This window comes from Silurus meridionalis, chromosome 18, assembly GCF_014805685.1.
Source record: "Silurus meridionalis isolate SWU-2019-XX chromosome 18, ASM1480568v1, whole genome shotgun sequence".
NCBI lineage: Eukaryota > Metazoa > Chordata > Actinopteri > Siluriformes > Siluridae > Silurus > Silurus meridionalis.
Genome location: NC_060901.1, coordinates 9,458,933 through 9,478,698, shown reverse-complemented (window position 1 = coordinate 9,478,698; position 19,766 = coordinate 9,458,933). Strand labels below are relative to the sequence as shown.

General features: G+C 37.3%; 1 protein-coding gene across 2 annotated transcripts in view; it reads right to left on the bottom strand.

Moving 5' to 3' along the window:
• Positions 1–19,766, bottom strand: part of cdk17 (cyclin-dependent kinase 17) — a 44,594-nt gene that overhangs the window by 2,538 nt on the left and 22,290 nt on the right. For both annotated transcript variants that reach the window (XM_046873263.1, XM_046873261.1), the window contains 14 exons: positions 13,695–13,859; positions 8,571–8,704; positions 7,369–7,494; positions 5,267–5,323; positions 4,961–5,075; positions 4,044–4,138; positions 3,887–3,949; positions 3,486–3,609; positions 3,241–3,361; positions 2,744–2,841; positions 1,381–1,486; positions 784–826; positions 585–675; positions 70–147 (listed from right to left, as the gene is read on the bottom strand). In XM_046873263.1, the coding sequence (XP_046729219.1) occupies positions 70–147; positions 585–675; positions 784–826; positions 1,381–1,486; positions 2,744–2,841; positions 3,241–3,361; positions 3,486–3,609; positions 3,887–3,949; positions 4,044–4,138; positions 4,961–5,075; positions 5,267–5,323; positions 7,369–7,494; positions 8,571–8,704; positions 13,695–13,859 (1,416 nt within the window). The remainder of the gene's footprint in view (positions 1–69; positions 148–584; positions 676–783; positions 827–1,380; positions 1,487–2,743; positions 2,842–3,240; positions 3,362–3,485; positions 3,610–3,886; positions 3,950–4,043; positions 4,139–4,960; positions 5,076–5,266; positions 5,324–7,368; positions 7,495–8,570; positions 8,705–13,694; positions 13,860–19,766) is intronic.

Genomic DNA, 19,766 nt, shown 5'->3' with positions numbered 1-19,766 from the left:
CACACACACACACACACACACACACACACACACACACACACACACACACACACACACACACACACACACCTGTCTCTGGATACGAGGCATTCCTGTAGCCAGGATCTCTCTGTAGTTGCACCTCTTTCAGTGTAAATATAGATATACCTGTAGGTTCAGAGCACAAGGTTAACAATTGAAAATCTTACACATATGCAGACGTACATTTTAAATCCTATATAAGGACATAATAAATATCATCTGGTCCTTTAACAGGTAAATACACCACATGACATATTACAAATGTTTAATTAAATATAAAAATAAGCCATATTAAAAAACACGTGTGGAAAAACACGTACATCTTCACTGCTTTCATATGATAAAGGAGGCTATATATATCAGCCAGTTTCTGCTAATCATATGCCCTTTATCATTAGGGTGACCACCTCCATAAAAGACTTCAGGACACCATCAGCAAAGATCTTATTGCTGCTCATCAACCTGGGAAGTATTATAGGGCCATTTCCAAACAAATAGTCCAATCTTTTTTTTTTTTGTGTGTGTGTATATCTTTATAACAGGGGGGTTTTTTTTGGACTTACTCTCAGGCAGTGTGTGTACACGCATGCCCAGACTCTTGAAGTATGAGTGTTTCATTGAATCATCAGCAGAAATTCGCTTCTTGGACTCGTACTAGGAAAAAAGGAAATAGTGACAAAGGCAAGGTTCAGCCGTATGACATCATAAAGAGGCACAAACTGTGTACTACTTTGTATGTTTTACAGCTAAAGTAATGCTTACCTTAAGAAATGACAACAACAACTCAATTCCTTCATTGTCTAGTCTGTGAGAAGGCATAGTAAGAGAGAGGAGCAGAGAAATGGAAGATAAGGGTGAGGCTCAGTGTAGTGACCACCAGTGGTGTGACAAATTAGAGTGGCAAATGAGAGGAAGGAAAAGAACAGCCTCGAAAAATTCCACAGGATATCCTGTTGTACTGGCACATACACATATACGCATACAGGTCATGGTCACTAGCAGCAAGTGGTAAGATAAACAAGGGCAGTGACAACACAGGAAAGCTTAACTAAAGCTTCGATACACACTGGCAAGCAGTTTCACAACTTGAAAACCAAACTGCCATCCCGTAATTTGATTTATTCACCTTTGCAACTGGCATAAACAGGAAAAGCCCATTAATAATCTTAATGATCATAAAGTACTTGGGTAAGAACATAATGGACACAAAAGAACAACAGCAAAAGCGTGATGTATCAAACACCTGTTAGCACCATCTTTTTTCTTGTAATTACTCTTGTAATGATAAACTGTAAAGTCAGAAAATGTAAAGGAGTATAAAAATTAACCATTTATGCACAAAAAAACTGACAAGTGTACCTTGGTGCATGATTGATGAAGGGCTGTGGTTTGTATTTGGGAAAGTTGTAGGATTTGAATTCCTCGATAGAGGTGATTCCTGGCCAGTTGTCTTCTGTGGGTGTACCTACAACACAAACCACAACATCCATAGTACATATCAACATTCAATTACTTTTAATATTCATAAGAACTAGTTTAATCATTAAAGCCCTCAATCACCACCCACTGCACTGGCTATTTTCTTTTCCAAGTGTGGAGCAAAAATATCTGTTACCAAATGATTGAACATGCAACAGTTAAGTGTAGCTGCACCATAACACAAAACAGATGATTATTTGTATATGAAAAATACTGCGCATTTTAGCATTTTCATGGGCTAAATACTGTGTGCCTTTTCATTTGATATTGAAAAGGTGATGGACACAGTTGCATTTTTGAAGCATTGACCTTAAATAAAGACATTTTAAGACCCTGGAACTGACTTTATATGACTGTCTTTATTTACATTTTATATGACTAAGGTTTAACACCAAAATATTGCACAAAGTGTTCAAGCGATAAAGTATCAGGTTGTAATTTATTTTGTGTCACGTTCAACACCATTTACTGTCCACTATAAAATACTTTTGTTTTTTAAAAAAGGTTTAGTAAGCATGACCTGGATTTTTCAAATATATAACCTGTATTTAAAAGGCATTTATGTAAGTAAGTTAATTGATGATGGAGATGAGCTATTTTAATCTAGAACCCAGCAAGTCAAAACTTGGGAAAATAACTCTGTCTGCTATTAAATTTACACCAGCTACACTTTTAGCAGCCAAAAGAGCAGGCACCCATGCCACAAAATTCAAGTGTGGTTGTTAGAGACCTTATATGAATGTGCCACTGTGTCTCAGCCTGCTGCTAACTACAGCAATTTAGGTCAAAACAGGACAAAAATAAACCACCATAAAGCACAACTAAAACCCTGTTGCTAGCCAACATTTGGTAAAAATACGGCACCATATGCTTTAATGGTATCACTGTTAGAAATGCCTGTGTTGCAGTCATTAAGTAATGTTTTTGTATAAACTAAAATGTTAATGAGTATACTTTGATAATAAGCACCCAATATCGTTATATTACTGAAGTTCACTAAGGTTACTACCTGCATGTCTGGCCTATGTTTGCCAGGTCAACAAATTTTTTGTCAATCTCATAATGTCACAGTTTGTTTATGAGTGGGTAAACACCACCTGCAGCACGTAATGTCTGGCAGTAAAAATGTTTGGTATCGTAATGTCTCAATTCAAAGTGTGTATTTCATCCTCAAGACTACTGGTTGCCCTATTAAACACCATGGAAATGTGATGTCCTTCACAGAGTGCGTATATGTACATACCCAGTAGCCTGAAGATAAGATGCAGTTCATCCTCCACTGTGGAGCCTGGGAAGAGTGGCCGACCAGCAGCCATTTCATAGAATATACATCCGACCCCCCTATTCAGACAAACAAGATATGTCACATACTCAAAAAGTGAAAACCTAAAACATACACCTTTTACAAAGTCATGGAAAATATGAGCAACTCTTTGTTTTTTTGGGTCATGGATCCAATAACACAGGCTCCAGCTTTTACAGCACAGATGCAATATGAACCAAACAGAAATACTTACATTTTCCTAATCATACTAGATGCAGAGCTCATGAAGGTTTCTATTGTGTTTACAACATCCTTGCTATGTTATTAGAGTTTCGGCACAACTTAATTAACATTTGGCCGAAATAAAAATGAAGCCTTTCATAACTGTAATTTAGCATCCCAAAGACAATATACCTGTACATAATAATAAGATGATGATGGTTAGCTTCAACATTGAAATATAAAGAGAGACTTACCACATGTCGATCTGCGTGGAGTATTCAGAAGAGCCGAGCAGCACATCGGGAGGTCTGTACCACAGAGTTACCACTTCATTTGAGTAGGTCTTAGTAGGGACAGATTTGGCCCGGGCTAGACCTGTAATATGGACAAAAGATAAAGCAAATTCAAATGCAACAACCACTGCATTCAAAAACTGTTTACATATATCCAAGTGAAAACACTTGTATTCTAAAGCCCTGAATACAAGAACGTGATGTACCAAAGTCTGCCAGCTTGAGCTCCCCTCTCTCATTAATGAGTAGGTTCTGTGGCTTCAGGTCTCTGTGCAGAACCTTACGCCTGTGGCAGTATGCCAATCCTCGCAAGATCTGAAACAGGAAAATCTAAAACCAAAACATAAATAAAAGCTTGGTTATATGCTTCCAGGACAAACAGAAACAAGCTTTAAAAACAAACCCAACTGAAAATCTTAATGAAAAGCCATTATCATTTATGCAAATGGCCTTATTTAAATAAGAATTATCTTCAGTAATAAGCTGAATTCTCAGACAGAAAACATTTGTTGCTACCTGCATTACTTCCACGGTAATCCACATTTACAGGGAGTGTGGTGCATAGGCAGGTTTTTATCTTTTTACAAGTGCATGTGTGGGCTTGTACCTTAACATTGTGCATGCTCATAATGTTCCCACAGTCATCCATGTACTGCTTTAGATCCTTATCCTGAGGAAAACAAAGGCACTTGTAAAACAAGGAAAACTCAACAGGGCAACATTCTTATAAGGCTCTAGCATGAAGGGTTAAGTGGTTATCTTACCAGGTACTCAAAGACAAGTGTGAGGGATTTTTCTGTGTGGACGATATCGTGAAGCGTAACAATGTTGGCGTGCTTTAGGTCCTTCAGTAATGATACTGAGGGAAGACAAAAAATGCATTAATTTACCTGTACAGCGCAGTATGTACTGTTAATGATTGTAATTATTATTACAGCCTTTGAGTGTTTGCCTCTGCCTTATTCATTCATACAGAGTGCATAAACAGCTTATAAGCTCATGCATGTGATTTTAATAGTTTTCCTTTTGGTATTACTCTTTGGTGGAGGGTACCATAGTGTAAGTATAGTCACAGACCTAGTGAGCATGACGCACTAAACCTTTTTAATGGGGACACAGTGTGATCGATGTTGCACAGTATTCTAGAGCAGGAATTGTGCTCTAGTTTTGAACACCTAATTTAGCTCAAAGTCAGTAATGTGTTATGCTGGCATGAGGTACATATTTACATTAGTTAATTTAAGGCTGTTTTTAGTCACATATTGGCAAAAATAGCTATAGGACATTTTGCACACTCCATAATGAAAAAGTAAATGCTTCCTGTTGTAATTGGTGAAGTAAAAATAAATGGATGGTTTGCATTCCACAAATAATTAAATTGCTTATGTAGAAGATTTATTCGCATCAAGGTTCAAGGCAAAAGAAAGTCATAAGTACAAAATAAATTAACTGCAAAACTACTATAAAAGTGAATTCTTAAGTCAGAAGGTGGTAAATCATTTATTTTGAATCATAGATCATCCCTACAACATTGTGAGCTGCAATTTAAATGTTAAATACATTTCGTTTAAAAACTGATTACAAAAGAAAAAACCTAATACAAAAGCCTTTCAAGAATTTCTATATCAATTCACCATATTCTGACTTTAAAGAACACAATGAAAAGCAGAAGATTCTTTACCCTCTCTAATAGCCGTGCAAGGTGCTCCTTCCTCGTGCTCTAACCGGATCTCTTTCAAAGCTACCAAATTGTCCGTTAGTTTGCTCCGGCCTTTGAAAACGGTGGCGTATGTTCCCTAAAACAAGTACAAAGAATAAGAGCAATCGAGTACAAAAATATGTAAGCATGTGTAGGATACGGGTATCATCACACAAATAAATGCCTAAAAAGTAAGTAGGGTTTCACAGATATTAAGTTCAAAGTTTTTAATATTTTTAAAAACATAAATAAAAGCATCAATGGAAGACAAAGGCAATTGAGTCTCACCTCTCCAAGCTTGTCCAGTTTGATGTAGGTCTCCAGTTTGCCAAAGCCAATTTCTGACTAAAAATAAATAGAATGTGTTATTAATATGCTGTACCTGTTGTAGAACAAGCTTACACATGCTGAGCAGACGTTATCATAAAGCTATGTGTTTAACCTGCACTTAATGCCCCTGGTACCAGCAGCCAATTTCACTTCACTGACAAGAAAATAAACTACGGTATGTGCCGAACAAACAGCATAATTCTCCAGTCAATAAAAAGCACCAGGGGGCGCTAGAAGATAAACAAGAACAATAAAAGTCGCACTTCGGTTTTTTCTTCCGTTATATTCATAACCACTGTGGGAACGAAAGAGCAAGATAATGGACAAGAACTGTAGATGCCAAAAGAACACAGACACCAGAGTAACTGAGTCTTTCACATGCAAAACCAGCTAGGTACACAAAGAACAGAGAGAGAGAGAGCGAGAGAGAGCGAGAGAGAGAGAGAGAGAGAGAGAGAGAGAGAACAGGGACTAAGCTGCCTAGAACATGCTGATCACTTTCACCCTGGTGTTAACTCTCTCCATGCACATTGCTAGGACTTCAATTAAGATTAAAACTGTAGACCTAAGAGTGTAATCACAAATAGAAAATTATAACTAACAGACCAAAATTTTCCTGCTATTAATTCGGCCTTTGATTTGATTCCACTGTAAAACTGCATAATTGTACAGACGATGGTGTTACTGGTTTTGGCGTGTTAATTCTCTTCCGATTCCTATACCCATCAATGTTCTTGATAATTATGTTACTCTTCCTGGAATAAACAAAATAGTCACTTTTACCTGGCAGTTCTGCATTACAACACATGTACAAATGCAATGAAAACAAACACAACAGAAAGTTTGACTATAAATGAGCTTCTAGCAAACATTATAGCAAGAAATATAAATTACACAAAAACTCTATGCATTATAAAAAGCTATGCTATATGTTCTATGTATTAGATATTTGCGTTAAAGAATTATGAATTCATCCCAAAAATGTTTTATTATATTGTGGCATATAAGTTCTATACTGACTGTAGCAGATCATATATTCAATCTAACCAATTGGAAGGTGTACAGGAGAGTACACAGACATTGACACTGTGGTATGACTCACATTGACCTTTTTTATGTTATGAAGTTCTTGCAACATCTATTATTCGATAATAACTGACTGAATATGGTGAGTAATAGCAGACATTTTAGTCTAATTCAGAATGAAATCACACACACACACAGACACACACACAGACACACACACAGACACACACACACAGACACACACAGACACACACAGACACACACAGACACACACAGACACACACACAGACACACACAGACACACACACAGACACACACACAGACACACAATTACCAGTAACCTGCATCTTATCTCTCAAGAATATATTTAACAAATAATCTACACAAACCCTCTGCCTATGGTAGAGAACACTTGACTTACTGGTTTTAGCACTATTTCAAACATGCATTCATTTTCTTCCCACACTTCTGGTTGCCAAACATGTATTTGGTCTAACAAAGCAGGTACTGTAAAGCTGGGAGGTAATCAGGTAAAAACTAAGACTATGTTGTTCAAGCTGGATTATTTAAAGGGGATTCAACAAACAGGGCATCAACAACACTAGGAGGCTCAAGTGACGTCAGATATTAATGAATGCATGACTCATGGCTGTGTCACCGTCAACATTTAAAAACACTCTAAAGGTGGCGTGCCATATCACAAGCCCTAATACCAGACAGGAGACTTGTTCTTGCAGATACCCCAGAGTGTATGATGCAAGTTGCTATGCAACTTGTGGCTCGATGTGTTGTGTTTGGTTACAAGCGAACCAGTTTAAACAGAACATCACAAATGTTCAGTTGTTTGTTTTCTTGAAATAAAATCTTTCAAAATGTACCAGGACGAGTCAAACAACAAAAAATAAATAAAATCATTTTGTTTACATTTCTTTCGGTTATTTGTAAACCGTCACGTCATCTACAATGTGGAAAAATTATACATTTCCTTTTCTGCTGTAACTCAATAGCAAGGAATTCACACGAATGTCACTCACCAATGAGGCCCTGCGTGATCGACGGCTGAGTGGCTGGTCAAAGGGGGGGCTGCTCAGCTGCAGTTTCTCCAGATAACCATCAGGAATCCGAATATCAGCAGGCAGAGACAGGCGTTTATTCACATCCTAATAACGTGAACACATGCACAATTGTGTGTATTGGAGTAACATAAATAAATTTAAATCCATTTCTTTTATTATTCTCTTTCTGACCTAATACATGGAGTGTTCTCCCATTGTGAAAACTGTGCATAATTTTTTTATTTTCATTTTTTAACATATGTAAAATGATTTACCATTTTCAGTTTTATTCCAAGCTACAGTATATAAATGGTGTATAGTTATACAATCTAAAAGGAGAGGGGGGGAAAAAAATACATCTAACACATGCACTTGCTCCTGAAAACCAACTAGTCAATTAAACTAGAAAGATGTTCAAATAATACAATAATTGATTATTTGTTGACTCAATTATGTTCATTTTATGCAAAGCTGGACCTAGGTTTACACCCCTGCCTTTCCACACCGACATGCAAAAAGGCCAAAAATACTTGTAAAGGAACAAAAATGTAGTGATGCAGAATAATGAAACAAAAAAAGAAGAACATGAGAAGTGGGCGTGACAGATTGGTGCAAAGAAGCAGAAAAAAGAAAGAGTAAAACCGGAGAAATCCCTCCACCTACCCAATGATAAAAAAAAAGACTGTCAGCTCTGACACATCTCCACTCCATCTGTGGTTATTCAGGGTAATACCCACACAATGTGCATGCCCGTATAACATAGCTGCTTCTAGCTGCTTGGACCTCAGCAAACAGATGTTATAAGTATGTCTAGTACAAAGTAAGGAGTCTATACACTTGGGTCACAGACCTAGGGTTTGGTGTGGTTGTTAATTTAATAATTAGAGAATTAGAACCTACCACTGTTCTCTGTGAAGTAATTATAAAACACAAAAGAATGTGTTGCTTTATTAAAATAAACCTGGGGATTTAAAAAAAATCCCCATCTCAGGTTGAGAAAAATCTATAAACCTCAGCAGAGAGATCTACATGTAGATAATTTGCAAGATGAATGAGTTGTGCCAGAAAATTAACCTAAGCACTTATGAGTAACCAAACTTTGAATATGAGTAACTTTCTCCTATGTTAATGTTTTTTCATAAACATCTTATAAATAAAAAATACAAAAAGGAATATCTTACCTCCATGGATATACGACGATGTGTCCTTGTGCGGAGACACACTCCAGTGGGTGACTGAACCTCATCTGAAGATGTTCCTGACGCCTGATCACTCTCACCATCAGAACCCATCTTTAAGTTTTCATGCACTATGTCTGTACACAAAGAAAAATGAAAAATCAGTACTGTGTGATAAACACATGCTAAAAACCCTTTAAAACTTGTAGATGTTTAAGATTTTGAGGACCTATAATTAATGTGTAGTGGGGTGCATATGGAGCATAATAAATTGTTCATGCCTGCATTAGCTAACCCATTTGAATGAAACATTGCTTATCTCTGAAAGACTTAGAGAACAATGATTTTTTGCAAACTTACTTTTCTCTCCCTAATGTCACCAGTTCAAGAAGTAGAAGAAGACTTAATTTTATACTCTAACTTAAAATCCTGATACACATACACTCACTCTCAGACAGTAAAAACCATGAAAGGAATTTGTTATTCCTTTATATTTAAACGCATGTCTCAAATAGCTACATTCATTCTGATGCAGTGGCAATTATTTAAAATCATTCATTGAAAGCATAATGTGCCATTTGCTCATAGGGACAATATCCATGGATCACACGGAGGAGTGTGTCTTTCTGTGCCGGTGCTCTTGTGTTTACATGTGGAGGTTATTCATATCCTCAGACCCTCTTTCTTTAACGCAAAAGCATGATAATGCTTATTGGTGCAGACTAAACAGTTAAATTTGGATATACTTGGATAATTTGGAGGGTTTTTTTTAAATCTCTCGACTCTACATATCCTACACGAAAAACGCACCAGACGGCAGGGATAAGGCAAAGGCCAACTCGCTCAACCTGCTGTGTGTGGGAGGGAACATGAAGTTGAATGAAAAGTTACAGTGCTGTCGAGGAGGCGAGGTCAGACTGGTGAAGTGAAGGTGCGGCCGCTGTGATCCCAAGCGGCACTTTTATGGAGAGATTTTTCTCTCGGGAAAATTGCGTTCCAGCCTTTCATCCGAAAGATGGTGTAAAAGAACGCATAACCTCGGGGGCAACCATTACAGCATTCAGCTGCCCTTGCCTCATCTCCTATTACCCCCAGAGGGGAAGGGAGGAGACTGGTGGGGAGAGGCGAGAAGACGAGGGGACAGGAGCACAGCATGATAAGGCAGCTGTTTTACTGAATCCACACAGTGGGTTCACATGGGTGAAGCCAATTAGAAGTGATAAAAGGAAGACAAGGTGTGTGCATATGTATGCATGTACCTTACACTTAATAACATGATTTTATTTACTACAGAATATGCCATTTTGAAATAACCAAGAAAGGGTATATTTTAGACATATAAGTGAGGGGGGAAAAAAGTAGCTCTAGAGTCTACTGCATATGCACTGGGTTTAAGCCTCATGGCCTGTATGTTCCTTGTGTATCAAACTTGTAAACATCATTAAAAGGCTCATGTACATTTTTATCTAAATCAAATGCATTTCAATTGGGAGGCCTTAACCCAATGTTTTATAGCCAAGTTTGGAAGACTTCAAATGAAATTGCTAAGCCTCTCACATCCTTAATCTATCTACACTGAAAATAAAAACTTTGTCCACACCCAAAATCCACTTCTGATTCTAAAAACACTATGTATATGTGCTTTTTAAACATCCCATTCCATATGTAGTCCCTATTTGCTCTTATAATAACCTGGGAAGATGTTCCACTAGATTTTATTTTGGACTGTGTTGTGGAGATTTGTGCTCATTCAGCCACAAGGGCACTAGTAAAGTCAAGTAGGGTGATGTAGGTTGAGGAGGCTTTGGGTGCAGTCAGCATTCCAATTCAATCATTGCAAAGGTGTTTTTATAGGGTTGAGGTCAGGCCACTCAATATCTTCCACTCCAACCTATGTAAAGCATATCTTCATTGAGCTCACTTTGTGCACTGGGCCATTGTCATACTGGACAGTTTGGGTCTCAGTTCAAGTAAAGGGAAAATCTTATGTTACCACATCCAAAGGTAGCCTGTGCAATTGTGTGCTTCCAACATTGTGGTAACAGTTTGGGGAAAACCACATATAGCTGGAAATGTAAGGTGTCCCAATACTTTTGTGTATGTCATGTATGTTGATCAGAAAAATGAGGAAAGAACTTTGCCCTGAAGTATAAATTCCACTTATACACATGCTGTAACTGCACTGGATGATCAATTACATGATGATGTCATCATTATATTATAAGGGACAATGTTTTTATGTATACTCTTCTCCAGTATATTTTATATATATATATATATATATATATATATATATATATATATATATATATATATATATATATATATATATATATAAAACCTTCCCAATTTTTTTTTTATAATAAAACAAAAAGTTTAATACTAATTAAATTAATGGCTATGCTGTTGATGCCATCAAGTTAATCTGAAACATATTTAATACATGCGCACCAGACTCATGCCTCAAGCTACTAAATGTGTGAAAGTGTGTAAGGCATGGCATATGAGTGATGACAAGATGGGCTTACAGATGAGAAATTTAATATACTGTTTAAAGAATTATGAGATCAGCGTACTGTAACAGCATCCAGATTCGGTTCTTTCCATCGCAACCAAGAAACTCAGTTTCTTGGCATGTCTTCTATAAGAAACCTCCCAATACTCCTTCATGTCCTGTTTTCTGGAGAGCATGCACGATGCTGCACTTTTTCAGGTGTTGTATGGTAACCACGAAGAACATAAAATTAGGCCAACCCCCTGTTCTCAGCCTCTTTAGACTTGTTTATTACAAATAATCAACATTAGAAGAAGTGTACATCTCTCTTTCCCACACATGTATGGCAGGTTTTTTGTCTGACTTTAACGGGGACAGATAATAATGGCGGTGTGGAAGAGTAAAGCACGTCTGGACATGTCTGTCTCTCTTTTGAATAATGGCTGCGGGAAGGGAAACCACACACACGAACACACTTTGCAAGCAACAGAATGGCTGTGACAAACTTCCTGCTACCTCACCTTCAAGCAGTCTTCTGAGTCATTTCCTGTAAACCTAAGCATGCTCATACTGTGACTGAAATTCCCTGAAAAGGACTAGATTTTAGCTGCTATACATAGCAAAAAAGAGCATCAACCTCACAAGAAGGCTCTGCTTCTCAGAGACATTGGTTTTAAAACAGCCAATTCAGCAGCATCAGAACTATTTAAATTGCCACTGCACCAGAATATTAAGACATATATACGTATAAACCCAGAATCTCTGCCTTTACCCTCTCAGACTTAACAAGAGCTTCTTTTGCCAGAATTTAAACATGTATTTCAAATAGCCTAAGGGCTCACAAAGGATACACACACAGGCTGGAGCTCTGCACGGGTGCTTTCACACTTCTTTCCGGCTCAAACAGCAATGCCCATTTTACATCCTTCCTATGGGAATCCAGCTACTTTTAAAACGTGTTTCTATTTTCTGTGGTTTTCAAAAAATGACATTTAAAACCTTCTGCTCAATCAGGTTGCTGCTCAGGGCACAAATAATTTTGGACTGTCCGTGAAGTAAAAAAAAAAAAAAAGTTGTTAGTGAAAGAATTTAAGCATTTATATTGCATAAAAAAATGCAACGTTTAAATATTTATCCACCAATATACAAGTGAGTACCAATATTCTACTTTCTGTTACACTGAAATTAAAAAAACCTCTTCATTTAAAGAGTATGCATTTAATGACTGAATAAATTGATAGCATTTAAAACAAATGAAATATCCAATAAGCAGAGTATAATTCATTCCAGTTCTCCAGCACCGCAGGCCTTGAGTAAATATCTATGGTCTTACATTATAAATTTGCCAGCCTACAACAATGATACTTAAACACAACTGTATATGCTGAATTTGGCAATGTATTTTTTAATCTAGCAGGTAAATGTATCCAACTAAGGCTTGCAGTGCATTGGCTAGTAAATAACTCTTGCTAACTAAATTGATATCTCACCGTATTGCTGAGAAATTGCGGAGTTGTTTTGTTAGAGTTGCTTTTAATATATTTTATGTATGCTTTTTTTGTTTTTTAGAAATGTTACTTTATTTTACAGTGCAGGGAAAATGCAAATCAGCTGTTCAAGCATGTAATATTTATTGCAGCAACACGAGATGAGCATTCGTGTTTACAAAATACTGGTTTTGTGAGGAAACAATGTATTTCTTTTTTAACTATAAGTCAAGATGACTCATGGGATATGAATAAAAAAAATGCAAAACCACAAAATCTATTTTTGATTTTAAAATAATGCATTTGGAGTCACTAAAATCTGAAACAACAAAATAAGGTGAAAGAGCCTGATAATATGCTCATGCAATGTAATGTAAACTACTGCCAGCTACTTGTTGAAAACTGACAGGACTTGGATCGAATGTGGCATATATGTGCAAGTAGAGTTAACAGATTGCACAGGTAGAGTGAACAGTTGGGCTTGAATGACAAAATCTTGCCCTCATTATTATAAATGCTTTGATAGTTTTTAAAGCACTATTCAAAATTCATTGCAGTATATTACGCATAAATAACGTCCAAAAATGTTTTCAAACTTTAAAAATAAATAAACCTTATAATTCAGACATGAAAACAAAATGCAAATCTACTCAGCTCCAGTAAATAATCATACAGCAAGGAAAAACTGAATTCATATGATCTCATCTAATTGAACCCCATTAAGTCAGACTTTTTAAAAATTAAGTCAGATGTTCTAATTAGTACAATATTTAAAAAAAACTATCAATTAATTACATTTTCTTAATGCATCACAACTTGCATATACAGGAGATTTGTCTTGTTCAATAATTAACATGACAGTGGTGTGTTTTTTTGTAAACCAAACATGCAGACTGGTATGTAGATAATCTTGTTTGAATGATATTGCATAATAGCCTCCTCTTCTTTCTTGAGGAAACACAATCTAGTAATGTGGCCTGATTAGTCTAAACCACTGACTACTACTATGTTAAATCCCAGCTTCACTGAAGGAACATGTTTCAGTAGAGTACATATTGTGAGTAAATGTTGTGTGTGTGAACAGTAGGGTGGTGTGGGAAGAGTACCAATGGTGTGTGGGGAATGTGTGTAAGACTGATAGATTACCAAGTCTGCTTCCATTGCGTGGCATGACCATGAAGGAGCCCAGGCTGCCCCCAATGACGCTGTGAGGCCGGCGTAGTGGAGGCTTCTTAAATGAGCCTGTGTACTGGTGCAAGAACGAGTGCATACTATGAGATGAGGGTGGCCGTCCATTCCTCACTATGGGCTCTGAAAGGACAACAAAATAAACACTGTTTAATAATTAAACACTGTGGTTCACTATATGTGTGTGTGTGTGTGTGTGTGTGTGTGTGTGTGTGTGTGTGTGTGTGTGTGTGTGTGAGAGAAAACGCTAGTAAACATCGTATGACTGAGAGGATCACCTAACCCACCTATCATATTTCATGATCACAAAAGCCAATCAGCACACAGCAGTTGCTATGACAACACTCCCGGGAACCGAGATACAACTGTTGGCATCTGGAAAGCCTTAGATGATTGGTCCATATCTGTCACCATGACAGCATTTTACCAATGAACACATCTCTGTCACATGAACCCCATCATTCACTTACCAGCAAAGCATGTACATTTACACAGTATGTCTTTCCCCCTCTTATTTGGCCATTCACTAAACTCTGTGCTTTCCTCTCAACACTGGTAATAAATAAATGAAAACGTTGGGTAAACACAGACGACAGCAGTTATTTTCAACCACCTACACTTACCAGAAAACTAGATGCCTTGATGGTTGTGCATGTCAGAAAAGATTATTGCCAAAAAGCAAAGCCAAAGTTGTTCCCACCACATAAGCACTGAGAATCTTCTAAAGGCATAAAAAGTGAAGAGCGCCAACTTACTATTATATAGTAATTTTAGAAAATGTTTCAAAATTTCTTGCGTAAAGAGCATTTTAATGTTTAGACTTCAAGAAACATCTTTAGGCTTTTTTTTTTAATCAGATAAAAAATTATGAAATTGAATGAAAATTCATCCCTGTAAAATGTACACCCACAACAGAACAGAGTGAAAAACACTTGAAAGTAGACAGACATCTCTGTTTAATAATCTACTAAGCAGACCAATAATCACAATACATATTACCATAAGAGAGTTGTTCCTTGCCACAGTCGCCATGACTGCTCATCAGGGATAAATGCACACCATTCACCTTAACTCTTAAAATATATACAATACAATCTTTTTTCAAAACTGCTTTTTTTTATTTTTTTATTTTTTATTTTAAGATTTAGGGTTTTAAGCACCCATTATTTTGACTGTAAATCACACTGCAACATATATATTATTTAACAGCTTGGTGATATTTTTGCCACATGTATGGGGATGATTTCAGAACCTTTTCTTTGACCGTGAAAATATGCAGCAAGTCTTTAGCTAAGTACTGCATACTAGCATCTGTTATCTCAAGGTGTCTTTGTGAGAATTTGTCATGTGGCACGATACTCTCAAAACACCTATGTAGATGAACTTTGCCTTTCTGTCATGTCTGGAAATTGTGGTTGAGGTGAGGGTTAGCACCAGAGCGAAACATGTACACAGCATGTTTTTATTTTTTTTTCTAAAACCAAAACAAGTCTGACACAAAAACTGCTGCTGCTTTTAGCCGCACACATCCTCTGGTTTATAGATTTTTTTCTTTCATTTTAGGGCTTGTTTTAATAATTGGTTGTATTTTTTACCATTGAAACATTGAGGACATAAAAAAAAAATTATTTTACCTAAAGGCATTTAATTGCAATCCAAAAAGTGTTTTGCCTAACATGGTCCTTATCAGCTCTCAGATTCTCCATCTGAAAACTTACTGTGTGCTTCTGTGTGAAAGTATCAGAGTGTCCTCCACTTTCCACCTGTCTGTTCCACCTGTGCCTGCACACACTTCTGCCAACACACCACCTGTCCTGCTGTCTAATTCACTACATCACCCTGCACTCCAACCTGTAATCAACACTTGCATGGTCACAGCACTGTGTTGTTTGGGTTACATAAGCAGATAAACACAAAACAAACTGGGACAGAAATTATTATCTCCATGATCTGGAATAATAATTATTTAGATTTATATGGGTCATAATTACTTTTGTTTTACCCTCCATTATTATTATAAAGTCAAGGTTAGACAATTTTATTATTACTGCATCAGATCCACAACCAGGAATCATTGCTCCCTTTCCTTTCCAAGTCATGCTAGCTTCATTTGACTCCTTTGGTGTAAGTGCATAATACGTAGGCGACTCCTTGCATGCTTTTTCATCGTGGCTTGTTGCTAGGCAACAGCGCTAAAGTGAGAATGCCACAAGCTCTCAGGCATCAGTGGACCCTTTAAGTACCTGTCTCAGTGGCATCTCGGAGCCTTAAAACGTGTGCACAGACACACCATTTTTAAAGCCCTGGGAATTCTTTCAGAAATTTTTTTTTTTTTTTTTTTTTTTTTTTTTTTATAAAAACACCGAAGGGTTTGAATGTGGTGATACATTAAGTAACACAAGCGTTACATCACAGATATTAACTTAATGGCATTTTTGAGGGTTTGGTACATATATATGTGTGTGTGTGTGTGTGTGTGTGTGTGTGTGTGTACACACATGCATGGGTGGCAGAAGGTGTTAACTGAAGCAAGTAGAGGAAAAGAAAGTGACAATTTCAGTTCAGATGATTATGTAATGTAAGCTCCTGTAAATGATTTAGCAGCCAATCTTAAAACAGTGAACAATCCTGTCACCTCACCAAACATCTAGCCTGAGAGAAAGAAATGTATAAATCATTTACCCTGGTTTAAAAAGGTGCACATCTACGCACTTTTGCTGTCAGAACAAACTGTTTAATTGTTTTACTGGCAAAAACAAGTAAACTGATATTACTGACATTAATGCTTCAGGTTTATTGTTATTTAATTGTATTAATCAATCAATTATTAATTAGAGAACTATATACACATATTACATTTCCCCTTCATTTGAACTAGGAGTCCCAAACCTGTGCATGACCCAAACCACCAGCATGACAATGTCCCTGTGCACAAAAGCCAGCTCCATGAAAATATGCTTTACATGGGTTAAAGTGGAAGATCTTGAGTGGCCTGCTATAAAGCTTTGAGCTCAACTTTATTAAACACCGTTGGTATAAATTGGAACACTGACTGCACCCCAGGCTCTCTCACCCTACATCAGTAGCTGGCCTTACTAATGCCCTGGTGCCTAAAAAATGAGCACAAATCTCCACAAGCACACGCCAAAGTCTAGTGGAACATCTTCCCAGGTTATTACTAGAACAAATGGGAACTAAATGTGAAATAGTATTTTCAAAAAGCACATACCAATCTTATGGTCAGGTGTCCACAAACTTTTGTCCATATAATGCACAGAACAACTACCACACAGATAGCACACATGTGGTACAGAAACACATTCTTTGAGAGGTTTAAAGAGGCCATCAGTTCAGTTCTAGTTTACAGAAATCTACCAGGAAGGTTTAAGGCATAAATTATCCCACTCCCCTGTATCAAGCCCCTGCCAATGAACATTACGGTCAGGATGCTGCACTGTTCACACCTTCCTGCACTTCCGCTCCTGGCACAAGAGCCACAACATCTACCGTTTTCCTCTCGAAGCTTTTCAGAAGCAGTCGATGCAGAATTCATTGAAGGTGCAAAAACATACGGGCCTACGAAACACGTCCTAGAGTCGGATAACAGTGGAAGGTGGTATGGTTTTTCATGGTTAATGGCCCCAAGTAAATCTTCGAATCAAATCTACTTAGTTTAAATCAGCCTGTTTATTAACAAAGCCCATCACTCACAAGCACCCGCCAGCAGAGGAGCTAATTCTGCCCATCGCTCTGTGTCACATGCGCCATACTTCACGAATCCTGCTCACAGGGCTGTGTTGACTCTTATGTAATTACCAGCTGACTTACAGAAGAATAAATGAAAGGGGGACAAAAAAGGGAAGTAGAAGAAATAATGTGTTCCCTCCAGCCTTAATAGCATGGCTGTCTTTCCTGATAAAAACAGGAACACGAGTTCTTGGGTACATCTGCGTCTCCGGTTTAACCTCAGACCTCGTGTTTGCTCTCAGATAGCTCTAGTTGTTTAATATAATGAGTGAATAATCCGTTACAATTACCACCAGTCACATATAGTCCAATTTATTTAAAATTTTATTTCAGGGAATTGAATGTACATTTAGCCTATAAAAAAATACAAATAAAATCAAACTACAAGAATATATTCTGGGCATATTTAAATATTAACATGTTTCACACAGTAATTCAATGAACTCTGCTACACTTTGTGGCCACGTCCAACAAAGTAATGCATGGTGCTAGGAAAAAATCTTCTCCTGAACATCAGAAAAATGAAGGAGTTAATAGTGGACTTGAGCAGGAGTGGTCATACCATGTGCTAAAAAACAACAGTGGAGAGAGTGGACAGTTTCCAGTGCCTAGGTGTTCACATCATGCAGGCCCTGTCTTGGTCCTATCACATCAACACCCTGGTGAAAAAAGCCCGGCAGCGTCTGTACCATCTGAGATACTTAAGGGACTTTAAACTACCCTCTTACCTGGTGGTAAAGCTAATACATTAATGAATAAGAACATCAGATTTTATCCAAAACCATTCCACCATGACAAAGATTAACAGGCGCTAAAGTTAAGACCCATTTTGCAAAACCAACTTCAGGCAAGAAGCAAGTTTAATGTAGTTTTATAAAGAACAAGAAAGCCAAAACTAAACAAGAGGGTTCATGTAAGTGTTATCATTTGGAAGTGCGACACTCCTAATAAAGCGAAAGAACAAGCAATACAATCTTGGTACATAATAATAAACACTGGTGTTGATGTTGGAGAACAAGGACATCCTTAAGAGGGCAAAACTATAAGGCCAGAAAGAACCTCAAATAGCATCAACTGCAAGTTGATCAAAAAAAGGGAAATTTGTATACTTTTTTTAAAAAGGGTACTGAGTACGGTCCTACGGTCAAGACTAAAACACTGCTGTTAAGAGTTTAAACTAAAAGAGACAAGTGCTATAAAGCCACGGTTTGAAAATTGAGGACATGAATGATTTCATTGGGGGTTAAATATATAAAAAACCAAGTACAATATAGCTGCAAAAACAAATGTTCTCAATATGGACAAAAGTATTGGGACACCTGACCGTCACAAACTGTTACGATGTCAGAGGGACACAATTGTATACAAATATTTTAGATGCAATATCATTACATTTTATATTTACATAAACTAGGCAATGCCCCTGTGCACAAAGCTAGCTGCATGAAGATATGCTTTACATGGGCTGGAATGGAAAATAGATGTTGACTGGCCTGCTATAGAGATCTGACCTCGACCTTACTGAACACCTCTGGGATAAACTAGAATCCTGAATGTACTCCAGGGCTTCTCACTCTAAATCAGCACATAATTTCACAAGCACCCTTGTGGCTGAATGAGCACAAATCAATATACATGCTTCTCTTGGTAAATATTATTGGACGGTATGGGATGAGTTTCCACTGTTATGCCGATGATCCCTATACATCTATACATCAAAACCAGACAAAACATCTCAATTGACCAGGTTAACTGAGTGTGTTAAAGAATTAAAAGACCGGATGACTCATAACTTTCTATTATTTAACTCTGATAAGACAGATTTTGCTCATCGGCCCAAAACCCAGTATACATAAGCTCCAGCATTTCAACTTGCATTTAGAAGGATGTACTGTAACTACTAGTTCAACAGTAAAATACCTGGGAGTTATTTTAGCCAGTAATTTGTCTTTTGATAATCATATTACAAATATAGCCTTCTTCCACCTTAGAAATATTCCTAAGCTAAGAAACATGTTGTCTATATCTGATGCAGAGAAGCTCGTCCACGCATTCATGACCTCCAGACTGAACGACTGTAATGCATTACTAAGTGGTTGTCCTGCATCATTGATAAACAAGCTACATTTAGTCCAGAATGCAGCAGCCAGAGTTCTCACAAGGTCAAGAAAATATGACCATAACACCCCAATCTTATCATCCCTACACTGGCTACCTGTTAAATTCCGAATCGACTACAAACTATGGCTACTTACCTACAAAGCCCTAAATGGTTTGTCTCCC